Source organism: Vicugna pacos, chromosome 14, assembly GCF_048564905.1.
Source record: "Vicugna pacos chromosome 14, VicPac4, whole genome shotgun sequence".
In the NCBI taxonomy this organism is placed as follows: Eukaryota; Metazoa; Chordata; class Mammalia; order Artiodactyla; family Camelidae; genus Vicugna; species Vicugna pacos.
In genome coordinates this window covers 64193359-64219566 of record NC_133000.1, presented here as the reverse complement: position 1 = coordinate 64219566, position 26208 = coordinate 64193359, and the positions used below count along the sequence as shown (strand labels likewise).

The 26208-nt window shown below is 42.7% G+C and overlaps 1 protein-coding gene across 1 annotated transcript in view; it reads right to left on the bottom strand.

Moving 5' to 3' along the window:
* Nucleotides 1–26208, bottom strand: part of UBAC2 (UBA domain containing 2) — a 146597-nt gene that overhangs the window by 24077 nt on the left and 96312 nt on the right. The window contains exon 7 of the mRNA XM_006208320.4: nt 10497–10742. Coding sequence (XP_006208382.1) covers nt 10497–10742 — 246 coding nt within the window. The remainder of the gene's footprint in view (nt 1–10496; nt 10743–26208) is intronic.

Here is a 26208-nt window from a genome sequence, read left to right as displayed (position 1 = left end):
TTTATACTCTCCTCCACTGTTGATGAGTGCTACCTGCATTGATCAAGGACCTCTAATGAGCATCTCTAATGACCAAGGATACTTGAGCAACCACTCCTAGTAGAACGGCAGTGATGGACAGCTCACAGATGAGGAAGGTGGATTCGGAGAAGTGAAGTGCTGAGCAGTGGAGTGGTCTCTCACAGCCCAGAGCCCTGGGCTCTGAACCACAAACTAAGTGTGCACACTACCCTGTGAATCCAGGCTCAACAAGGGCGCATACATCTCTACCACTTTAAAAAGTATGATTAAAAAAAAAATCTCAGTATCGCTAATCTGTGCTCTAATCTCGGACAAGAGATCATGACTCATGACTCTGGAAATTCCTGGGTTCCTGCTGCTATATTCACAAAGCCACGTCTATCATCCACAGCATCAGGAGGCAGGGTCTGAAGCTGGGGTGGGTTCCGTGAAATTCAAGGCTTCTTGAGATGATCAGAAGGATTTTTCCTAAGAAACTCATGGGTAGTCCTGTGGTCTGTCCTGCACTAGAATTGTCTTCTGGTTTTAAAAACCCACAAGGATGCCTTTTTTTGAGGAGGAAAACTTTGCAAAATGAACAATTTTTCTAATACTCCCCCATTTAAAATTATGTCTGCCTCAAGGTACATCTCTAAACTCATTTGTGGTTTTAAAAAGTGATTAATAAGTGAGAAAATAAAAAATTGTGAAAAAAATTAAGATTGCTAAAAACTTCTCTCAAACACTGAGGCTGTCATCACTGTTACTTGCTCCCTTAAGTACCATGAGATTGTACCACACTTTTCTTTCTCATGAAGACCAAGGCAGAATGGAAAATAGAAATGATTTTCTCGAGGTCACTTAATGAGTCAGTCTTGGAAAGGGATTAGAATTTAGACTGATCTGATCTTTCTCTTCTGAATTTTGTCAAAAAGGGTCAGTATGATCAATCACAAGAGCACCAAAAACACGACAGTAGTTTCTGCAGGGAGCTACAGATTGAGATAAACAGCTTTAATTTCACTTGAAAACAGATTTCTTGCACCAAATTTTCATTTAATTTGCAGATTTTTATCTACTGTGCGTACCTGATACTATGAGCACTTCATGCTCATAAAAGAACTAGCGCGAACTGATTAGACTGCTTTGTTGACAAGGCAGCACAGCAACTCGACGAGAATGGTTTTCAAATCAAATTGCACCAAAAAGTGAAAGAGCAAAGCTAAAAAGGAAAAGTGCCGAGAAGCACGCCACGTGCCCGGGTGCTGTCTTTCAGGCTGCTCGGGCTCGTCTAGGCGGAGAACTTGCTCCCTTTGAATGCCAGGTGGACCCCTTTGTGCCATACACACGCACACACACACGCACACGAGTTTACTATATTTCAGGGCTCACTCCACACACACTTTCTTGACCCCTGATGCTGGGCGAGGTGCTTCATCTACAAGGGCTCTCATGACATTTTACTGTAACTGCGTCTTCCTCCTCTCAGCTCAGGGAGAGGAAAGGTCACGTCCTGTTCACTGTGGGACCTCCCAGAGCCTGGCTGAACACTAAGTATATCTTGTGGAAAGGATGCTAATGGAAATTGTAGTGTTGGTGAGGCCAAGAGGTGGGTAAGCAGCCTCCTCAGAGACCTAGCCAGACGAAGGGGCAGCGACAGAAACTGCTGGATGGGACGACACCTGCCGGGATGAAGCTCCACTGGGAGGTCTTGCTCCCGGAACAAACACAGGATACACACATGCACGTTGCAACATGGACAGACCCCCAAGACATGAGGCCAAGCGAAAGAAACCCGTCACAAAGGACCAGATAGTATATGGTTCCATTTAACGTCCGGAACAGGCAAATCTACGGAGTCAGAAAATAGTTAAGTAGTTGCCTACGGCTATGTGGGTGGGAGGGTTGGGGAGCAATTGCTAATGGGAACAGTTTCTTTTTGAGGTAATACAAATGTTCTAAAATTGAATGTGGTGATGGTGGTACAACTGTGCATATACTAAAAATCACTGAACTGTATGTTTTCAGTAGGTGAACTATACAGTACGTGAATTCTATCTCAGTAAAGCCATTAAAAAACAAAAAAATATATTGAGAACCTTAACATGAGAGCACTTTTAATACATTAAAAATATTTTACTAAATTAAAAATCCTTGATTAATAAAAGGAACTCTCATGATTTGCAAGGCAGTTATGACTCACAATAATGCATATGTTAGATGTTACCTAACAACTGTTACTGGGGCGGATAAAGAGAGAAACAATTTTCACAGCCACAAGATGTTACTAAGGGAGGAGAAGACCATGCAGTGAACTCACTTCAACCAAATGCTGAGAAAATAACTGAAATGCACGTGTGAATAATGGTGAGCTGCTGCAGGCATCCACATCTTCCTTGCAGACCTGCTCATTACTGAAGACAGAGGTGATAATCAACTAGGACTCAAAGGCAGCCTGAGGAAGTGAAGAGGCAACGAAAAAGTCAGCACCAACCGACTTCACTGCTCTGTTGACAAAATTCCCATTTGGCTTGTCCCAGGCGTGATGCATTCAGGGTGGGCTTCACCTTAATCACACTTCTAGAGTAAATGGAGCTTTTACAGAAATACTTCAGGAAGTTTTGTCACCAAGTTCATGTTGTGGTATACAATGGCACCATCGCCATCAGCCAACAGACAGAACGGTGGTCACACTGTTAACAGGTGACCAAACCTCAGAGAATACACACTTCCCAGGAGACACAACTGGTTTGACAGCTGCTGGACCCTCATTGTAAAGGTTCAAGTTTTAAAGAGTAGTAACTATTAGGTTAGCTCCTAAATTGAGGCGCTCCCTCAAACTTCCTGAGAGCCAGAGAACAGATGCCCAATACAACCAGAATAACTCCCATCTCACAGATCTTCCTGGTGTATCAAGTAATTCTGCACAAATTATTTTACCATCAGAACAACCCTGTAAGACAGACTGAACACAGATCTCCCTGTCAACCCGGGGATGATTCCTCAAGCACAAATTCCTCGCTCTTTTCATTTATATTCTGCTGCTTTTCTATCGTGATGTGTTTCTTCCATCAAAAAGAGGAGAACACATGCTAAGAAGCTGTAGAGACTCACGCGGTAGCCGCACTGCTGAAATGCTCATCATTACAGGGAATTTCAGCGACTGCTCCAGGGCTCTGGATGCGCGGAGGCTCTGCAAGCTTGGCTGGGCATTTACTCTCACGGAGTGAGCGAGCTCCACCTCAACCACGAAGGCCCTAAGAACCTGGAGAACCCCCACCACCTCCTGACTGGCCTTCTTCCTCCAGGGTCACCTCTCCCATGGATCACTCATGCCATGGCCAAAGTCACCTTTCTTAAAGACAAATCAAACTTACTCTTCTGCTTAAAAGGCTTCACTGACTAACCACTTCTTACAGGACAAGAGGAAAAACAATTCTTACTGTAGCAAAAGCCCCCTGTACTTCCTGGCCGTGGCTTTCTCCCCAGCCTCGGTTTTCACTGCCTCTTCCCTCGGGAAACCCTGGGCCGAGGCAAATGTAATTACTTGTTATTCCCACAGCTGTTTCAAGCTCTGGTGCTTCTTCTCACCAGGGTCTCTGGGCCTGAAATACCTGCCTGCCTGTTGGCCTCTTCAAGGTTCCCCTCAACAGCACGGGGCTCTGCCAAGTCCCGCCAGGAAGACCGGGCTCTCTTTTGCTGGTACAAACTCCAATAGAAACCTCACACCTCAGCTCCCTTCCCCGAGGGGGCTGCAGACTTCCTGAAGGCCAGGGCGGTGCCATTTTCCCCCTCAGGGCTGTGTACTGTAGTGGAACCAAAAGAGACATAAATAACACACACAGCTCCTGTCCTTCAAGGGCTCAAACACCACCTGATGAATGAATAAAGCACAAACCCACAGAAAGTTATGTAACAGTCCCGGCAGAATGATCTGCAGCTGCCAGGACCAAGATGACTCTGAGATGTCACCACCCCGGAGGCCAGCAGCCCTGCTGGGGGCGAGGACTGACCCAGAGAGCACGAGCTGGTGGGAGGAGAGCTAGTGTGTGTGGCACACCACTGCCCCAACATAAACGCGCAGAAGAAGGGGGAGGCTCTGCTCACGGAGAGAGATGAGGGACAAAAGTATGAGACTGTGGCATTACTGTGTGGTCAACTCAGTATTCACCATGACGAATCCATCGGACAACCATCCCAGAGCTTTTGGGTAGTGACTACAGTGGAAGTGTCCAGAAAGATCACACCACTGTGCTTGATGATGGACTTCAGGACACTGACCCTGTCAGCATCTGGTCTCAAGCTCCAGATGAAGCAAGGTCTCCAGAGTCATCACACTGTTCACTGCCCTGTAGAGCCCCAGGGTGTGTATCCGCCCCAGTCCATGTTACAGCTGCTTCAATAGTGTAATGGCAGAGTTCACGTTCAAGGATGCAGACGTGACACTCGCAGCGATGTCCTAGGACAAGGCTGGCTGGTCAGAAGTGAGGCCTGTCCTTCCTCTTCCAATCCAGCCACTACTTCTTAACCTGTGCCTTCCCACTGAAACTCCTTTCAAAAGTGAACCAAGTCTTGCTGACTCTTGTGGTCCTTTCCTCATCATTATCTCAGCTTAGCTTTTTTTTTTTTTTTTTTTGCTGAGGGGTCACCTGAATCTGTTGAACACCCACCCACTCTCCCATTCTTCCTGAAATGGTCTACTCTCCGGGCTGCCTTGCCACTGAACTCTCCCGGATTTCTCCTCACCCCCCTGGAATTCCTTTCTTCCTCCTCTAAACTTGGGTCCTGGGCTGTCTTTAGTGGTTTGCTTCATATCTGTCCTTTCAGAAGATATCTGTACACTTTCCAGACTATTCACCTATATTCAGCTGGCTTTAGTACATTAAAAAAATTCTGTACATATTTATTATACACATATTGTCACTAATTCCCTAAATATATGAGTTCTCACCATGTGCCAGGCATTATTCATATGCTGGAGACTAAGGAAAAAGTCTCCCCTCACTCTAAGATGCACTGTTGGTAGAGGTGAGAAAGTCAGTCACTAGTGAGGGACAGGTGTGGTGGGCAAGTACCAGGAAAGACATCAGAGGGTAAAAGAACAGACCGAGGGCCACATCTGACCAGGAGGCTGCAGAAGGCTTCCCAGAGGAGAGGATTTTGCAAAGAATACTGAAGAGTGAACAGGAGTTAGGCCAGCAAAGACTGCGGCGTGTGGGGCGGGGCGGGGTGGGGCAGGGTGGGGAAGTTGGTACAGGGGAAGTTTGCTGTAGGCAGAGGGAAGGGCAGATGTGAAGGCAAGAAGTGAGAAACAACAGGGCTGAGATGAACTGCAAACAGTTCAGCATGATTAGCCTGCAGCCACTTGGGTGCTGGGGAGGAGATGGGGCTAAAGAGCGAAGGGGCCAAGTGTAGCGAGCATCAGTGACCCAAAAAGCTCAGGAGGGCCTGGGAAGGATGGGACTGTCTTCCTGGAGATCACTCTGGGGGCTGAAGTGTGGGGCAGGGTGGGGAGAGGGAGGCAGTCATGATGAGATGTCATTAGGTAAGTGATGGTGGCGGCCTGAACTAAGGCGTGGGGTGACGAAAGGGAACAGCAGGTTATACCAAGCAGACAGACTCCCAGGGCCTGACAGAGGGAGGGGACAAGAGGGACATGGATCCGTGAGATAGAAAAGTCTAAGAGGAAGCCACAACGTTCTGGTTTGGGCCCCTGGGTAGACGGCAGTGCTTTGTCCATCACGGCAGGAGTGAGCAGGAGAAGCAAATTTAGGAAAGAAATGGTAAATTCCAAGTGCCTGTGGAACATCTGAGTGGAGATACCCAGGAGGCAGTGGGAACATTAGGTCTGCAGCCCAGGAGAGAGGAGGTCTAGGCTGTAGATCTAATGCTGAGAGCCATGAGCTTCACAGAGTGAGAACGATGGGTGGGGCGGGTCACCTGCTGAGGGTGTCCGGGGTGAGAGCTCAGCACCTGGCCCCTTGGGAGACAACACAGTAAAGGCACCAATGAAGAGACAGCCATTGTCCTGGCCAGGCATTCATCCAGAACCGCACACTGAACTTCTAAAATCTTCTGTTTGTCTCTCTCTTCCTCTGTGGTCTCACCTTTTTCCATCCAACTCACACACAGAGATAAGAGGAATTTCCCCAGAGATAACTGTCCTACCTTTGTTACTGACTAAACCACATTTGATAGCCTCCAATGTCAAAATCCAACTCTGCCATCAGGTTAACAAACACTTCCTTCTGTTAGAGTCACTGTACTACTTCTCATTTTTCACTCCGTATCTCACCACCTCAGTCCTCCAGGTCTCCCCGAGGTCTCTCATTTCAGGGCCTCCTTATCACTGCCCCAATCCCCTCACTCTTGCTGGTCTTCCTGTCGGGGACAAACTGCCCATCCACATTCTGCTCATCCTTCTAGTCCCTGAAACCTCCTCTCACAGTAGCAGGCCACGCTGAGGGTGCCTTCTAGGGCATCTCACTGCCCTGGGTGCTCTGCTCAACACTTCATTGTTCCCAGATGTTTCTCTAATTCAAGTGCATCTGCCAAGCTCCCTGAAGCAGATCGCAAACTCATTAACGGAAAGGACATGTTTCTCACTTCTTTTGGGCCCAAAGAGTCCCCATCAGTCTTGGTCAGACAGATTCTCAAGTAGTGACGACTGGCTGACCCCAGAGCCAAGTGAGGACCACAGGCAGGTGGGTGACAGCGAGCACAAAGCCGACAGGAACAGGCAAAAGAGATGTAAAGGAATACACTGAAACAAAACTTTGGCATTATTTTGGAACACTTGAAATTAAAAACTGCAGACAGATGAATCTAATGTCTAGTAACTGGGAACTAAATGGTTTTTTGACCAAATAAATTCTGTTCTATGAAAAATATTTGAAAACCCACAGCTTGTAAACAAATAACAGGTTTATCTTAAATGCAGTAAGAGAATTTGAGGATGCCTACAATAACATACAAGGACATCACAACAATCAAAAAGATATTTGAAAAACATAGAAGAGGGAAGCAAAAGTTCTAACTTTGGTTTAAACAGTTTGAACTTTAAACTTGGCACTGAGTTTCCTGTCAGTCAAAGCAAAAAAGGAAAGAAGAAAAAAGTCACCAGGCACTCCCCTTACTGGGAGGCAGCACAGTGAAGTATCGGGCAGAGGACTTGGCATCGGACATACCTGGGTCCCTCCCTGTTCTGCAGCCCCATTGTGGCTACGTGTCTCTGGGTGAGCCTGAACCCCTAAGCCTCAGGGAATGTGGAGGAGATAGCTGTATCTCTCAAGGCGGATGTTGGGGATAAATGAGGAGAGAACTGAATAGACCTAGGACTAAAGAAATTGTGTGCTCCTCCTCTCCAGCAGACCATACAATGTGAAGCCTGTGGCAAGAGTCCAGGGACTGAGATTCTGAAGTCAGGGCCAGACCCACCTCAGAAAGCAGAGGAGCCTCCAAGCAGCAGGCAGAACCACAAGCCAAAGGCCATCACCTCACAGCTGCCCGGCTGCCACGGGCTCCCTGGGTGGGCAGCGGTTTGGTCTGCTTTATTCACAGATGCTGGGCTGTGCAACCTGGCAGGTCCTATGGTACTCAAAGTACCTGTGGGGGAGGTTTGCAGCAAACCACAAGGGGATAACCATGATGTGGATGCCTACGGGCTGGAGCAAGGGCAAGCATACACAGCAGGGACTTAGGTTCAGAACACTGCTGCTGGTCCCTGGGGGCAGGAAGTGCCTGACCACAGGCACAGAGTGAACACGTGGTCAGGGGTGTGAGATCTCCCAAGGCCGACCATCAAGTGGGGCCAAAGAGATCCGTCACAGAGGGAAGTGGTGTTTCCACGGTCAGCGTGAGCTGCAGAAGCAGGTATGCCGAGACCAACGTGTTGCATAAAAACCTCTTCCCCAGTTCATACCTTCTGGCATGTGGGGTGGGTCCCTTAGGACCAAGTGACAGAGGAGAAAAATGGCCAAATTCTGTTCATAGATGGGTTGGCTCAGGACACAAGTGAAAGCTGAAAATGGACCATGGCTGCACTACAGCCCCACTCAGGGGCGACCTGGAAAGACAGTGACGAGGACAAACCCTCCCAATGGGTGAGCGTGGGCAGTGCCTCTAGTCATCCACCTTGTATGGAAAGAGAAGTGGCCTGAGGTAACAACAGCTATGGATTCATCGGGCGCGTGAATGACTCGGTCGGGTGGATAGGAGCCCAGAAGGCAGGGGCGAGGAGATCCGGGAAGAGCACGTGGGTCAGCTAAAGGAACAGGCATGCAGTGCGACATCTCCGTCCTGCAGGAATCTTTGCCATGAATACAGCGCATAGAAGAGGGAGGCAGACTGATGTCAGCCAGCCCCTGTCACCAGCCACACCAGGGACGTGGAAAGAGCAGCTGTGGTGGCAGAGATGGAGGCTACACATGGGCCCCACTCCCTAAGGCGGACCCAGCCTCTGACAGTACCACAGACAAATGCTGAGCTCCGATGCACCACCATCCCTCAAGGAGAACCAACGGCCACTTAGTGCCAGGTCGACTCGACTGGGCCCATTCACTCTGGAACGGGCAACTTTGTGGACTGAAACACGTCGTCCTAAAATTCACTGAAGTCTCTAACCCCCAATGTGACTTTGGGCTTAACTTTAAGGAGAAAAGAGCGCCACTGCCATCCTGGAGGAGCTGCTCCGAGAACTTCTGTAAAATAAGATCCAAGCAGCACAGGGGCGATGCTGTGTCTCCCGCCCAGACCCCCCCACCTCCCTCAGGACCAAAGCACTCAACCTTCCTGCTGCAGGGGTGCTGTTCTCAAGGGACACCTCCCCTGTGGATGGCGTGCCTCTCAGGAGAGCCAGTCGGCCCAAGACCTGCAATCTGCACCCAATGCCTGTCCGAATGTGGGACAACTTGGAAGGGCTCTCCCAAGTCCACAGCTCTGTAGAAGATTCGCTTGGGCCTTCTTTGTGACTGCTGCTCAGAGTCTCCCTCTGTCCTTCACCACCCCTCCCCAGAGATGCCCATCCTCACAGCGTTCTTCAATAAACCTCATGCATGAGAATCCACCTGGGGACGCCAACCTCAGAAACACAACCTCTCTGGTTTGCACATGAGCCCAAGACCACAGCTGTCCACTGAGGACTCTCTTCCCAGGGAGCCCAGAGGTACCTCGGGCAGGATGCTTCCCCTGATCTGCTCTTCCCAGGTTGGTGCAATGGTGCTGCCGTAGGTCTCTCCCACTGCCTGAGCCAGAAACCTCAGAATCACACACAGCTTCTTTCTCTCCCTCACAGCTCTGCCCATTCTACCCGGAAAATATTTACTCTCATCGTTACTCAGTTTTGGGGACACTGATTAGTTTGAGTTCCCACACTTTTCATCCTTCCCTCTGTTTCCCTAAAGGATCTACCTCTTCCTCCTGCTAAATACAGGTTTAGTCTAGAGCCACATTCATCTTGGGTATGATGCTCTAGTGGTACACATCTCCCAGCCCTACACACTGACTCCATGATCCGCACCTGCAGCTCTGACCTCTCTCTGAGAGACGTCTGTCCTCCACGTTTAACCACATTATGGGTCTCTTTACTGTATGTTTCAGTAACCTCAAATATACCTGCAGGGAACGGCTTTCTCACCTGTAGACCTGGCCCATTGATAAAGTGCCTCCTTCTTTCCATTTCAGATGTGAACTGTTGGAACCCATGTCTCCAGTGGGACATCAGGGACGTCACACCTGATTTCACTTTTCCAGACCACGGTGAGGCCTGCAGACCTACTTCTCACATACCATGTAGACAGGAGACAGGGAGATGGCAGGAGAGAACAGAGGGTGAAGAAGATGGAGACAAGAAATGAAGAGCCTGTGCTGGACCACAGACGTGTCAAAGGCAGATTGGGTATGAGGTCTTAGCCTGACGCAGAATAACCCTGGAAGGACAAGTGTGGTATCAGATTGTCTGGATATAACTCATAGACATACGCTCAGTATTTCCAGATGATTAATGACAAGGATAAGAAAACACAGCATTTATCTGATCTACTTGGTTGTTCCTTTGAAAGTTTTCTTACTTTCACATTCTCTACAATTCAACCAAGGAAAATCAAGAAGTTTGACATTTGCTCTTCACTCCAAAGCACACGATAATAAGCATTTTAACAGGAAGACACTGTGGCTTTTACAAGATTATAAAAACAGATAAATATCACATCTTGTTAACTAGGTTGGTGTTTCTCCAAGAAATAATGCTTATCTAATAGAAGTGGAACAAGAATGTCCAGTTTGACCAGTCTTTTAGCTGCAATTTACTTTTTTCACCTTAAGAAAAAATTAAGAATAGCCACTATCAGAGACTTATATTCTATTCAGAAACATGTCAAAATATCCACAAATGCAATGCACAGAAATAAAATGTAGTCCCTGCCACACACACAGTCTCAGAGGAGAGGTTCACGCAGGCCACAGAGCATTTTTGGATTTTTATCACAATTATCATTTACCTGCTGCTGCCTCTGTCGCCTCACTTGTGCAAACTGCGACAGCATCAGCTGCCGATCAAGCAGCTCCATCCTTTGCTGTCTCTGGATGTCCACCGTGGCTCCCATCCCGATTCTGGCTTCACTGGTGGGTTCTGATGATGAGAAGATGGGCTCAAGGGCCCAGGAACAGAACTTTGCCAGCCAGCGGGGGACGTAGAGAACCTGACGAACTTGGAACACGTCACTGCTGTAGCAGATACCCGAAATCTACAAGAAGAGAGTCCAACTGGATGGTTGAAATGTAGCAACATTTTAAAGAACATATTTAACAAAGAAATCAATAACCACAAAATACTTCAGATGGCACTCTTCTTCATTTTCACAGTGTTAGGTAATAACTAAACTTCTACCAAGCTGCAGAACACTAAGCAGTTCAAATCAATGACAAGTTTAATTTACTCAGTAAACAAGTTTGTTTTTATTTCGTTTTCGAAGAGACAGCAAAATCCTAACCACTTGACATTCAAAGTAATGGTATAATATTTTAAAAACAATGTCTTCATTTTTTTTTAAGCCATAAAAGATCTGATTATCAAAACACTTTCACCCTGTATAACTCTGTGGTTATTCTTATTGGCAGATAGCCATCAGAGAGAGATTCCAGAAAACAATGCTGATGTTCAGCGTGACCCAGTCATATAATAAATTTATCAGAAAATAAAGATAATCTAAAAAATATGGTGTTTTAATATATTTCCCAAATATTGATTTTTCTAGATTTAAAAATCTTTGCCAATAGTTAGCAATTAATAATTCTGTTTATAAATAAGCCTATTTTTCATCTTTAAGGCAATTTATCTGGTAAAAGAAGTCTAAAGACTCTATGGTATTCTAGGTAAAAAGAGCACTGCTATTCTTTTGTAAAAAATATTTAATTTTGTGAATTTGATTCTTAGGATAAGAAGTTATTCATACCAGATTAGAGTGTATTTGACAACTTTCTATCTACTGAGAGAAAAATACACTTTAAAAAAAAGTTTTACTAATAAAATTAACTAATTAGATAAAAATTTATTGAGCATCTGCTACACACCTTAGGCACTGTCACAGGCACTTAGAATATGGAGGGAGACAAGACAAACAAAGTCCTGCCTTTACAGAGGGGAGGTAACCGTGGTCAGTGGAGAGACTGGACAGTAAACAAGCACACACATAAAACACTTCCAGACAAGTCCTATGAAGGAATTAAAAGAAAGTGACTTGGAGCAGGGACCTTCTGTAGGTCAGCTGGTCAGGGAAGCTTCAGGGGAAGTGACACTTGAGCAAAGATCTTAAGGATAATGAGGTACCAGGGATTTGATGAACTGGAGGAAGAACATTTCAGGCAGAGGAAACAAATGCAATGCAGGAATGAGCTTGGGAGTATCTATCAGAAATGTCAGTGGAGCCAGCAAGTGGGTTGTGGGATATAAAAACCCGGAACTCAAGGGAAAAGTTAATGGAGACAAGGATTTGGGAGTTAGTGGTATTAAATTGTGTTTAAAGCAACAGGACTAGATGAGACAATTTGAGGGTGGGGAATGTATCACAGAAGAGAGAAGAGGACTTAGGATCGAGCCCAGACGTCGCCAGTATTTTGTGGATAGACAAAGTAGGAGAAGCTAGAAAACTCTAAGAAGGGGCTGCCAGGGAAAAGAAGGAAAATGAGGAGAGTTTAGTACCACTGAAGCTGAGAGAACAGTGTTTTAAGATGGTTTTAAGATGGGAATAGTCAGCTTTGTCTAATGCGGCCCAGAGCTCAAGCAAGACAGAGAGGAAAACGACCACTGGATTGGGCAAAATTAAGAACAGTTTTGGTGCAGTGGTAGGAGCAAAAAACAGACTGGAGGAGGCTGAAGAGTGAATGGAAAAGGACTTTAGGTTTCAAATAATTTCCATGCTACTTCTCTCAAAAATGGTACAAAGCAACGAAGAAAATGAAAACAGAAACAAACTCCACATTCAGTGAAACTAGAAAGCACCTGTGATCCTCAACCACAAAATAAAATGGAAGACACACCGAGCAGTCAGAATCACTTAGCACATGAGGAAAAGGGTAAATCCAGATGCGGGAGAGGGTCCCCTGGACGGACTCGGGGATCAGAGGCACCAGGTACTGTGAAGGCAGGAGTGAAGTGGAGGGTCACATAACTCCCTGCAAGAAGCATCTGCAATTCCTCCCCTTCCCCTGCACAGCCCACGTCTGCCCTCTCCCTTCCCTGCAGGGAGAAGGTAAAGCTCTGCAGGGCACAGCTCTCCGGAGCCAAAGGAGGCTGTGGAGCAGGCAGAGCGGGCCCAGCGGGGAGGCCCTGGGCTCTAAAAGGTGGATTCCATCAGACAGAGAGGCCCTCAGTGTAAGTGTCATAGACCTTCCAGAAGACGACAACAGAGGAAGTGCGGGGAGAAGGGGACTGTACGTCAAGAGGTAAACAGCTAAGAGTCTTCCAGAATTAGTAAAGAATATAAATACTCAGACTGAAAATGCAGGAGTCCCAAGAAGGATAATAAATGAAACTTATTTCTAGATCCATTATAGTGAAACAGAGAAAGAAATCCTTAGAAGTGTGAACAAAAAAGCACAAAAGCGCTCATTACACAAGGGTTAAATCACAACCCACTGCAGTCACCCACTGACTGTGCCCTCGGGAGGATTCAGGATGGAGAACTAGGATGAGGTGCTCTGGGCTTTAGATAAACAGGCCCCTAGACAGCCAGATGCCTGTCTCAGGAAGAATTTCCATGACTCCAGATTCTTGCACCTTCACATACATAGAAAACACTAAAATTAACTCGAGATATCTGTTCTGTGCGATCAGCAGCCCTCTTTTATCGAGATGTATGCTTAACTGCCTGTATTTCCTAACCGAAACATCCATATATATACTGGCTCCTCCCCAACTTCAGGGCAGCTCCTCAGACAAGTCCCCCAGGCTGCAGTCCTCAGTAAGACCCTGAATTAAACTTAAACTCACAACTCTTATATTGTGCATTTTTCTTTAAGTCAACAAAAGTAACCAGAGATCACATACAGACTGCCCGGAAAGGAAAAACAATTAACTATGAGCAGATAACAGCAACAAAAACTATGAGATCCTTAGGAATAAATTTAATAATAAATATATAATGCCTTTATGGAAAGCTATAAAACTACAATAGGGTCATTAAAAAAAAAACTCTAATGACAAAGATATTACAACATCATATCCACAAATGGGAAGATGTAAAATGGTTAAGATACCAAGTTTCATCAAATTAATATATAAATTCAATATAATTCCAAATAAAATCTTAGGGTTTTTGGTTGGAACTCAAACGTCAATCTTAAAGTTCCTATGGAATACTAGGGTTTAAATTTCTAGACATAATGTTGGGAGAAAAGAGCCGGACACGAAAGACTGCATACGTTATGAGCCCATTTTGTGGATGGAGCAATCTGAACTATCTATCAAGTGGGAAGACCAGTGTGCACCAGGTGAGCAGCCATGGGAGGGAGGGGCGCCCAGCGCTTTGGGGTGGGCGGGGCTCTGACCTGCGTGGGTTTTTATGGGTATGTTCACTTCACATGATTTGTTTGGGTTCGTGACATTTCTAGTTTATGTACATTTTAGTATGTGTTCTTTATCATAGTAAAAAGAGTTAAAAACAAAGGATCCAGAATAGACAAGGTAATTTTAGAGAAACAGAATAAGGCCTACCAGATTTCAAAGTATGCTACAAAGTCTGAGTAATGAAAACAGTGTGGTCTTTACGTAGAGCTACCCAAATAGACGTAAAGAGCAAGAGCAGAGAAGCTGATTCTTGTGTACAGGCACCTGGTCCACCACAGAAACGGGTCCACTGGAGGGGACAAGGATACACAGGTGACACACTATGATAAAGACAAAATGGGTCCCCCTTCCTGACACTGTACATAACTCCCAACGGACTAAGGACACAAACATAGTTTACGAAACTGAAAATTTTTCTGCACAAAATATAGAAGGAACATCTTTTTGGCACTGGGGTGGGGAAGGATTTTTAAATAAGAAACATAAAGCCCCAACTATGAAAGGAAACACACATTCATCCACTTTTCAATTTAAAACCCACAGTGCACTAACAGTTACCATAAATCAAGTGAAACACAAGGAAGAGCCTGGGAGAAGGTACTTAGGATTCTTGTTGTCAACAAAGGGAGCATCAGAACATAAAGAAACTATCAACTTGTAAGAAAAAGACAATCAACCCAATTTAAAAAGCAGAGGAAAAGGTAGTTTCAGAAAAGGAAACTCAAATGGCCAACAAACACATGAAAGGATATTTATTCTCACTGGTCTTTAGGGAAATGCAACCTGAAATGAACAATGTTAAATACAATAATAATTGGCAAAAACAGAAAAATTTGGTTTCAAGTTTTGGTGAGGATGAGGGGGAACTGAGAACTTTCACACACACAGTCCTGAGCGAAGGTAAGCGGTACAACACTTGGGAGAGCGAGCTGACAACACCCAGCAGAACTGTCGAGGGGGTAGGTACTCAATTGCGAAGCTCTGTGTAGCAGCCAGAAAACGGGAACAGTGTTCCAGCAGAGGAATGGCTAAAGAGTGGTTAATTCAAGCCACAGAATACTAAACAGCAGGTAAATAAACTCAGTGTACATGCATTAATACGCTTCTAAAAAGGTATCATATATTGTATTCATCTTTTTGCAAAATTTCAAAACACAAAATGCTCGTATTTACTGTTTATGGACACATACTCATGTAGTAACTACAGAACCATGGAGAGTGGTTTCTTCTGCAGCAGGATGATAAGGGGGAGGGAAGGGGAGGTGTGTGGGCGGGCAGCACTATCTGTAACAAATATATATATATATATATATATTTTTGACAAAAAAAGAGATAGGAAGTAAATGTGGCAAAAATATATACAATGAACTGAAGGCGAGGACACTGAAATTTCTTCTCTGAAGATCTGGGTAGAAAGGAAAACAGAAAATGGAGCTGTGTAACAGTAAAATAACACTGATTTAGCTTAAGACAGTAAAATATTATAAATGTAACAAAATGTGAAAAAAATTGATTAAATAACTGTGAGATTTGAATTAAATAAAAATTTTAACTTGTTCTTTCTTTTTTCAGTCTCAAAGTATCCAACTGTGATTGTGAACCGGTCTCTTTCTTCTTTAGTCCTATTTTAACTTCATGTATTTGGAAGCTGTTATTAGGCATACATACATTGACCCTTTTATCACAATAAAGTATCCATCCCTCTTTGCTTTAAGTAATACTCATACAGAACTCTGCTTTGTCTGATATTATGTGGCCATTTCAGCTTCCTGTTTCCATGGTTTATCTTTCTTCATTCTTTTACTTTCAATCTTTTTTGTGTGTCTGTGTTTAAAGTTTGTCTTGTAGCCACCAGACAGCAGTTTCTTGCTTTTAAATCCACTCTGAAAATCTCTGTCTTTGATGAGAGTGTTTAGCAATTCACACTTCGTGTACTTAACTTGATACAGTTGAATCTCGCTATTTGGTTCTGTCTCATCTGTTTTTTGTTCTTTGTTCCTACTTTCCTACTTTCTTTTGTGTTAGGCAAATTTTTTTGTATTTAATCTTGAATTGTTTAGTGGAATTTTTATAGCAACATCTCACTTTTATAGAAATATCTCATTTTTTCCCATTGAATAATTCCATTTTTCCATTGAATTATTCCATAATTCTATTGAACATCACCCCCATCCACTGTGCTCCTTTTCTGTCTTATATATTACACCTATATGCCTATAGTGAGTATTACTCACTAATACTGTGTTATTTATGGTTTATGTAGTCATATGTCTTTTAAAGAAATAAGGAAAAATAATGAAAATATATAATTGTTGCTTGTACTTAAGGAGTTCACAATTTAGTAGGGGTTCCTAATGTAGGGGGCAGGAGGTCATAGATTCCTTCAAGGAATTGAGGAAGGCTAATGACTTTTATTCTCTTGCCTGTATCTATCACCCCCACCATCATGTATAGTTATGAAACTATGCATTCAATTTTAGTAGGGTCAGCCCATGAAAAATTAGGACATCCTACCCAGTAATAAGTACAGGTCTGCAAATTCTGCCAGGGATAATACAGGGTTTTGTGCTCACTGACTTAAAGTTCTATTCTAAGGGTTACTTCTTATTTGAATGTACACTCTGGAAGGGGGGAGAATATTGGTTGGTTTTGATCACTGTTTGGCCTCTGTGCCTAGAACAGTGCCTGGCACGTATTAAGTATCATATAAGTATCTGCTCAGAGAATGGCAAATGAACGAATGGTCCACAAAAATAAAGTATGTTATCTTAGATTCTTTTACAGGAAATTGGAAAGTTGCCAGTAGACACAGTTCTTTGGTCCTAAGTTCATACTTCCCCTATGACAAAAAGGTAGAGTTCACCTATTCACACTTCCAGTATGTCAGCATGACCTCAAGTTGTCAAACAATAAAGTGCAATTGTGAAATGTATTAGGTGATGAAATAAAAATTCCTATTTCAAGGCAAGACAAGAAAAATTAAAACATAAATTTGTCTCTGACTGTTCTGTCTTCCTCCCTCCCCTCCAGTGTGCACTGTGCATCTGTATTATGTGTTAACCAGACCTCCCCAACGGCAGAAATACCTACTCAGCCATAAAGATCAATTTTCCCTCTTCTGACGCCAGCTATGTAACTCCTTAGAAGATAACATTCCTTTCTCAGTACTGCAAGGCATTGCAGTGACCCACCACTAGGCTTACAAGCACAGGCACCTTTGGTGAACTTTATGTACAATGCCAACGTAACATTTTCTTTAAACGTAGATGTTGGTGCAGAACAGACTGGTCAGACAACCTGGGGAGACACTGGGCCACACCTAATAGAAGCTCTTAGATACTTACTCAAGACCTTATTAATGTTACTAGCTATATTCCTTGTATTATGCCTATTTTACAGGATTATTGTTTTTTCCATTACCAAATGTGTGACAAAATTAATTCCGATTAGGAGACTTGAAATGATGGACCAAATATACAGCCCTATAAGATCAATGACTGTAATAGTGTAACTCCAGGTATAGGAAGAAACAACAAGAGGGAACCGTTTCCTGGACCATAACAAACCAGGAAGACAGGTGTCCAGAGGCTTTCGGCTGCTGTTAACAGGGCCCAGTCCAGTAATAGCACCAAGCGGCCTCTCAACAAAACCCTCACCGGGCCTCGGAGTGAGCATTCTTAGCACCACGGGAAAAACTGGTCACAAAACGCCAACCCTGGTCAAAATTCAGACTGAAAGAGAAAGGACTGTAAAATAAAGAAAGTTGTCCACCATCCAGTTCTCCAACAATTAAGTCATTAGCCACTGCAGTCGCCGACCACAGCACACTCTGAAAGCAGTTCACGGCGAAGATCAGGATGAGGCACTTCGTGCTCTGGGAAAACTGACGGGACTGGCCCTCAGATAGACAGCTCAGGAGAAAATGTTACGAATTCAGTTTCTTGCATCTTTCCCACACTAAACCCATTAACTAAAGAATCTGTTCCTTGCTAACGACAAGCCAGATGTGTGCTTGACTGCATGTACCCCTGCGTCAAAATCACCTATGTCCTGGCCTCCCCTTTACCTCTTCAGAACAGTTCTCAGAGTTTTCTGAAAGTCTGTCTCCTAGGCTAAAATCCTCAGGTCAGCTCGGCTGAAATTTTCCATTTCTTTCTTAGACTGACTACTGACTAATTTTTGTCAACATAGGTATTCACAAAGGATTAAAATATAAAGAGCTTTAAGAGTTTAGTTTTCCTATAAATATTTGATAATCACACCACCCTACTCTATGGGAAGATGGGGGGGCGTAAGCGCATTAAACTTTACCTAAGTTAGACCTCACTGCTACCAAAAGCCTTGAGAGAGTATCACTTACTGACTATAATTATCTTACATTTACACATTACTTTTAACTTGAATTTTCTTTTTTTTAATCTTTTATTTTTTTAAAACTTTTTTTATTGAGTTATAGTCATTTTACAATGTTGTGTCAAATTCCAGTATAGAGTTAACTTTAATTTTCATTATCTCATAAACTCTTCTTATATTGGGACTTCTGGATGAGAATTTTCTTGAAACCCATAGAATTTGTTAAGAAAAAGAAAAAGAGGCTTTAAAAATAGACCATCTGCTCGGATTTGCATGTCAACAGGCCAGGGGATATTCTAACGGAGGGGTTCTGGTAGGCCCTCAGAGCCAGGAAGCCCAAGAGCAAGCTGAGAGGCCCGGTGACAAGGGATGAGGCCGGAGCAGTGGCCTCGGCAGATCCAGGAGGGTCAGATACGGCAGAAAGGAACACGCAGGCTGTGCCTGTGAAGGCCAGCTAGAGCTGGAATTGGAGCATCCAAGCAGCAGGAATCAGGAAGCCTGGCCCGGAAAAGGGCCTCAGACGCCAGGGAACCAGAGAGCGTTCTGGACTACGTGTGGTTGAAAGCCCAGGCCCAAGGGCCACGCCACAGCTCTGAGTTAGAGCTAGGAGCCCCCCGTAAGCCAAGAGTAGGAGCTATTCTCTCATAAACCTAACCAAGAATGTAAAACAACAGGAAGTTGATTTTGGGGGGGCCATTAATAAACATGAAAAAATAAAAAAGGACATCTGTTACATAGGTCTAACTTCTGTAATCTAATTACAAAAATCTGATTTTTTTAGATTATTAGTCCTCTGAGAATGGGAATCATGAAATAATGCTCATCCGGCAAACAAAGAATTTAATTTGCTGGGTGGAAAACACGTGAAACCCTCTTGATTACGGAGAGTAAACCTCAACTGTCCTCTGGCCTTGTTTAATATTAGCATGAAACCACAGCCAGCAAAGGTGAGAAACCATGACCTGGCATTAGCACTCAGGCTTCTGCTGATCTCCAGCAAACAGTGGCAGAACAAAAACTCGCTCGGCAAACTGCACTGCCAAGGTCCTCGTGAACCATGGTCCCAACACTTAAGAAACCTATCACCTAATGGGCAGTGGGACAAACACAGGGGCGGCTTTCCTTGGGGAAAGCACTGCTTTCACAAGACAAGGACGAGCCAAGGGAACAAATGTCCCCTTGTCCCTGGACAAGGTACATCTGAACATCTAGTATGTGTCATGCTGTGTTCTAAATGCTGGGATACAGCAGGGGGCAAAACAAAAATCCCTGCTCTAACAGACCTTGTATTTTCTTATTCCTTCTTCTCCACTGAAAATACTAAAGAAAGACAGAAGAAAACTTGCAAATTACTTATTTTATTATGCAAAGAGTATGTATACAAATTAGAGATGCCCAAAGTTATTCCTGCCATTTGTGATTAATTATGAAATAACTGTTCCTTTCATAACAGACAGAATCATGTGCTTTCAGCACTTACTGAGTCTTGCTATGTTTTTCTCGGTCAACTACAAAAGTGATTTCACATTAATTTCCTACAGCTCTCTTTTCTCTTTTAATATTATTTTGAAGAATCTATTTAAAACACTGGGTATCCTTCTGATTCCTGGCAAATTGAATTAGAATAGGAACAGAATTAATTAGGCTAATAACAGATTGTTTGTTTATAACAAATTGTCTAGAAAGTTGCTCTACGCTTTTCCTTTTGGAAAATCATGCATCAGGAGGATTAGGTTAACTGCATAAAGCAGAAAACTGTAAATAAGAGTGACTTATAGACAACAGAAATTTATTTCTCCCTCATGTTAGGAAAGTTCCAACTATATTAACTGCATTCCATGCAGTGAGAAAAGAAAATGAGGAAGAACAAAGGGCCACTTCAGGGCGCCTTCCCCAAAGTGCCACCAACATGTATGTTTACAACTCACTGGCCAGGATGCCAGGATTTAGTCCGATGGTCATACTGAGATGCAAAGGAAATTGGAAAATACGATCTTTTATTTGGGAGGCACTGCTGCCCCAAGTAAGATTAAGGTTCCGCTACTAAGGAAAAAATACACCGAGAGACAAGCAGAGTCCCTGGCACATGCAAAATGCCTTAATCAGGAGCTAGAATGCAAAGCCTTTCACACGCTTTTTAAAAAGGGGACTACCCTCTTTAAACTTATATTCACTTTCACAAACTGATTCAACAAACCAAAATTTAGAGGAAAACAGACATCTTGAAACTTGTTTCTTCCAATGGACTAAGAATAATAAATTAAAAATGAACGTAAAGATCTAGAACAGTTCCTGTATTTATAGATACAGTTTCAGAGAAGGAAGAAAACTCAATGCTAAGACCAGGAACAGGGCAAGGATGTCCATTACCACTTTTATTTAACATTATTCTAGAGGTCTTAGTTAATGCAGTGAGGCAGGAAAAATAAAAGGCACAGATTAGAAAGAAGTAAAACATATCAACAAAACATATTTTCCTGATGACATGATCATATACGTAGAAAATCCTAAGGAATCCACAGAAAAGCTACTAGAATAAAAAATGTAGCAAAATTGCAGAATATAATAGCTATACACAGAAATCAACTACATTTCTGTGTACTAGCAACACACAATTGGAACAAAATATAAAACAAGTCCATAGCGTCAAAACCCCACAAATACTCAGGAATGATGAAAGATATGTAGGGCCTGTACATCAAAAATGCAAAAACTGAAAAGGGGAATTAAAGAATTGACACATAAATGTAGAGATATACTATGTTTATGAATTAGAAGACCCAATACAGTTAAAATGGTTGTATTAGTTATCTATTATTATAATCTATAAATCTATAAATATAATATATAAATTATCAAAACTCAGTGGCTTAAAGCATAAGCATTTATCATACATACAGTTTACATCGGTCAGAAATCTAGGGGCAGCTTATTTAATTGGGTGGTTGTGGGTCTCTTAGGAAGCTGCAATCAAGATGTCAGCCTAACTGTATTCCTCTTAAGGCTTGACTGGGGCTGAAGGATTAGCTTTAAGTTGGCCTGAAAACACAACCAGCAAGTTAGTGCCGACTGCTGGCAAGAGGCCACAGCTCTTTGCCACGTGGGCCTCTCCACAGCGCTGCTTCTGTGCCCTTGTGGCAAGGCAGCTGGGTTCTTCCTCCAGAATAAACGATATTAGAGGCACAAGATGAAAGCAGCTGTGTCTTCTATGACCTGCCCTCTGGAGTCACACGCCATCATTTCTACCATATACTATTCATTGTAAGTGAATCACCAAGTATAGCCCACACTCGAGAAGAGGGGAATTAAGCTCCATCTCTTGAAGTATAAGAATTTGTGGGCATATTTTAAAATCATCACAATGGTAATTCTCCCTAATTGAGCTCTAGTTTCAGTATAATCCCAAGCAAAATTTTAACTTTTTTTATTTTTTGAAGGAAATTATAAGTTGAAATAAAAATGCATATGGGAAGTCAATGTTCTCAAAACAGCTTAATCAATTTTGAGAAAGATGAAGAAAGTTGGAATACTTATGTTACCTTATTTCAAGACTTACCATAAAGCAAAAGTGCTCAAGATGGTACGGTACTGGCATAAGAACAGACATAAAAAGCAGTGGAATAAAAAAGAAAAGTCAAGAAACAGATCCACGACTGGTCAACTGATTTTCAACAAAGGTGCCAGGGTAATACCGAAAGGAAGAAAGAGTCTTTTCAACAAATGTTGATGGAACAATGCTAGATATCTGTATAGGGGGAAACAAAGAAACAAAAAAACCCTCAACCCTTAACTTCACAAAAATTACACTCAAATTGGATCTTAAACCTAAATGGTACAGCAAAAACTGTAAGCAGATGAAAACATAGGTTAAAATCTTTGTGGCATCAGATTAACAAATATTTCTTAAATAAGGTATAAAAGCACAAATTATTTTAAAAATTGAAATACTGAATCAGGATTTAAAACTTTTGCTTATTGAAAGACATAGTTAAGGAAACAAAGAAGCAAACCACAGACTGGTATAAAGTTTTTACAAAATATATCTAACACAGGGCTTATATCCAAAGTATAAAAAGAATTCTTTTAACTCAGTTATAAGACAAATGTAACCCACTGGAAAAGTAGGTAAAAGATTTGAACAGATACGTCACAAAGGAAGACATACAAAACAGTAGGTGCATGAAAAGGTGCTCGAATCAGTCACTCGTCATTAGAGAAATGCAAATTAAAACCACAAGATATAATGACATGCCAACTAGGATGAGAAGCTAAAATGACTGACAATGCCAAGTGCTGGCAAGGAGATGGAGCAGCTGGAACTCTCACGTATTGATGGTGGAAATGCAAAATGGTACAGCCACTGTGTAAAATAATACGATACTACTTTATAATGTTAAACATGTATTTATCATATAATAAATTCTAGCAATTCTACTCCCAGACATTTACCCAACAGAAATAAAAACTTTATGTCCACACAGAAGTGTGTACGCAGATTTCCACAGCAGCATTATTCATAAACCTGGAAGCAACCCAAATATTAACCAACTGATGAATGGACAAACTATGGTACAACCCTACCACAGATTAATATTTATACTAGCAACGAATGAAATAGTAATAAAACACAGATTGATCTCAAAAACATCATGTTAAGTACAATAAGTAAAACACAGAAACTTCATACTACATGATTCAAATTATATGAAATTCTAGAAAAGACAAAACTGTAGTGACATAAAGAAACTAGTGGTTACCTGGGGATGGCAGGTGTGTGAGAGAACAGAGAGCAAAAGGAATGAAAAAAATGTTCAGGGTGAGAGGACTGTTTATTCTATCTTGACTGTGGTGGTGATTACGAAACTGTATGCAATTACCAAAATTCACCAAACTGTACACTTCAAATTGGTAAGTTTTACTGTAAGTAATACTTTAATAAACAAAAGAGAAAGAAAGTTCTCACAAAAAAGTAAATAAATGTAAAGATCTAGAAAGACTGAGACATTTCTAGATATATAAATCTTCTCTAAAATTTTACAAAGGGGTGGGATTTTAGCAGATTAAAAATAATCTTTGGCAATAAAAAACTTCCAACACCCTGAAAATATTCCCAGCTAACATAAACTAAGACTTTTTGCTAATAAGCTATGCTTCTGTTTATAATGAATATATTCCAAATCATATGTGTTGATTTTACCATAATCCTTTCCCAGAGGTTACCATCAACATATAAGAAAAATATCAACACCACCAGCCCCAAAGAGGAAGGAGCACTGGACATTTCTACTTTTAAAAATCAGTGTAAACAGATAATCAAAACTGATTCAAGACTTTCTATCTCTTGATAGGAAAACAATGTGAAGACCCTGTGGGAAAATGCTCTGTGTGGCAACTGACATGTAATCTACCAGTACTCATCTGAAATGAAAAAATACGGGCGTTTTCTTGGTAACCTCTTCCTTATCTCCATTTCTTTTTCCTCTGACCAACAGCAGTACTGACCCAGCTAAGTATGTTTAATACTATACTTTAAAGTTTCTCAAAACCTTCCTTGCCTTCATCTTGTTGTACATGACAATGCCAGAAACTCAAGACAATGAGTTTGCTGAAGGTGAGGTTTGAGCTGCATTTTTAATCCATCATTTGGAGGACCAGTTAAACATACGTGATGATCTTAGAAGAGAAAGTACGGTACAGCTACAGACCGGATTCTTTGTATTAGGAAGAAACGAGAGGCTGCCAATGGGGTAAAGTTTTCTTGGATATTGTCTGGTCCACAAAACTTGTAACGAAGGCTGCAGGAAGCCGTTGTGGATATGTGTTTTTCAGACCCCTGGGTACTTTTAAAACTTCCTCATGTCCAAGATCTCCCTCCAGAATCATGTCTCCATTGATGAACAGGGCCTCATCTTAGTGGTGTAGTCAAAGGAAGATCTAAGAATAGCTTTGTACGTGTCTTGTGGCTGAAACAGACATGAATGAGAGCCTTGCAATATACAGTGGATCCAGGCACTGGACCCATTGGATCACCAGAACATCTGGCCTTTGGTCCTGGCTCTATTACCCATCAGTTGTGCAACCTGAACTTCAGCCTCCTCATCTTTAAAAAGGGAAGCCGGGTTCTCCACCACTGCAGAGATGATGTCAAGAGCCTAGAAGTGCAGTACACATTGAAAGCATCCTAATAATCACAAAGAATTACAGTGTTTTGTGGCAGAGAAATTATTATTTTGATAATACTAAATTTTGAAACTCAACAATTAAAATGCCAGACATTTTGGTAGGAATTGGGGATTATAAAGAATAATGTACAATTCCTAAACTGAAAGGGCAGACTCAGAGTCAGAACATAAATGAACTGGATTTTTCTAGGAAGAGAAGGGATCAAATGGTGAAAGAATGGATACAGCTAGAAGAAACTGCACGTAGTTATGATGAAAAGCTACCTCTTAAGAGCAGAGACATTAATGTTCAAGTGCCTGCATTTGAATCCTGTCTCCACGACTTACCAACCTATATTCTTGGCAAATAAGTCCTCCATGTCTGTTTCTTCATCTATAAAATGGAGACAACAGTTCCTAGGTGATCAGGTTTTTATAAGGGCTAATTAAGGTAACAGACTTGTAAAGTGCTTAGAAAAGAACTATAGTAAGTCTGCTTTCTCTAGCTTATACTGTGATACCAAATTATCCCAAATTTCAGTAGCTTACAACAAAGATTTACCTCTCACTCATGTCACATGTTGGCCACAGCCCTGCTCCACGTGTCTTCCCTGTTCTGGGGTCTGGGCTGAAGAAGCAGGTTTTATCTGGCACAAAAGGAACAAAGCGATGGTGGAACCATGCAATGGTTCTCAAAACTTCTGCTGTGAAGCACTCATTGCTTCTGCTCACAGCCTAGTGACTGATGTAAGCCACAAAGTAAAGCCTGGTTTTAACAGGCCACGTGAGGAGGGGGGACAAATATTCTGAACAAACATAACACTTGAGCAAATAATACCTACCACACGTGCCTGGAGCACGGTAAATGCCATTTACTGTGGCATGTTACAAAAATGTGTTTGTTAAAGAAATAAGCCACTGCACAGTGGCCTAGAACCCTGAGACAGCAGGAGATGTTGAGGAGAGAAAACGTTCAGTGTCCCTGCAGTACATGGTTCACAGGGCTGAGAGAAGTACATGAGGATGCCTAATTTTTAAAGGCTCTGAAAGGAGGCTAGGTTTTCGCCTAGAAGTAAAAGATAAGTTACGGTAATACAAACTTTACAGTCCTGCACTGAACATTTAGAAGTCTACTAGTCACACCCTGTGTAACACTTATCCAGTAAGACATTCTCTGTCAGCCCTGGACTGAGCTGTAATTGTCATGACAAGGAGAGGACAGAAGGTTTCCTTTAGTAGGTCCAGGCTACTGAAGGTCAGGATAGGGGAAGGGGACACAGAGAGGGAGGGAGGGAAAAGGAGGGGAGAGAGAGGGCATGAATGAATCAATGAAAGGGAGAGGGAGAAAGTTGTACAATGGACTGATAAGCACTCAATTCAGTGTTGGGATCACAAATACCATGTTAATTATAAGAAGGTGAAAGCACCTTCTAAGGATCTATTGTCATCTCTTACTTCTACACCAGGTTCTTTCACAAGCCCAGCCCATCTCACAGCTCTAATGAGCCTTGACTCCCCTCTCCAGCTTCTGTCCTGGTTTTCCATGAACCTCCAGAAAATGATCTCAGCCCCTGAAGTTCAACTGAAAACCTTGGGCATCAGATGAGTTACTTGACCTGCTGCACTGTACCC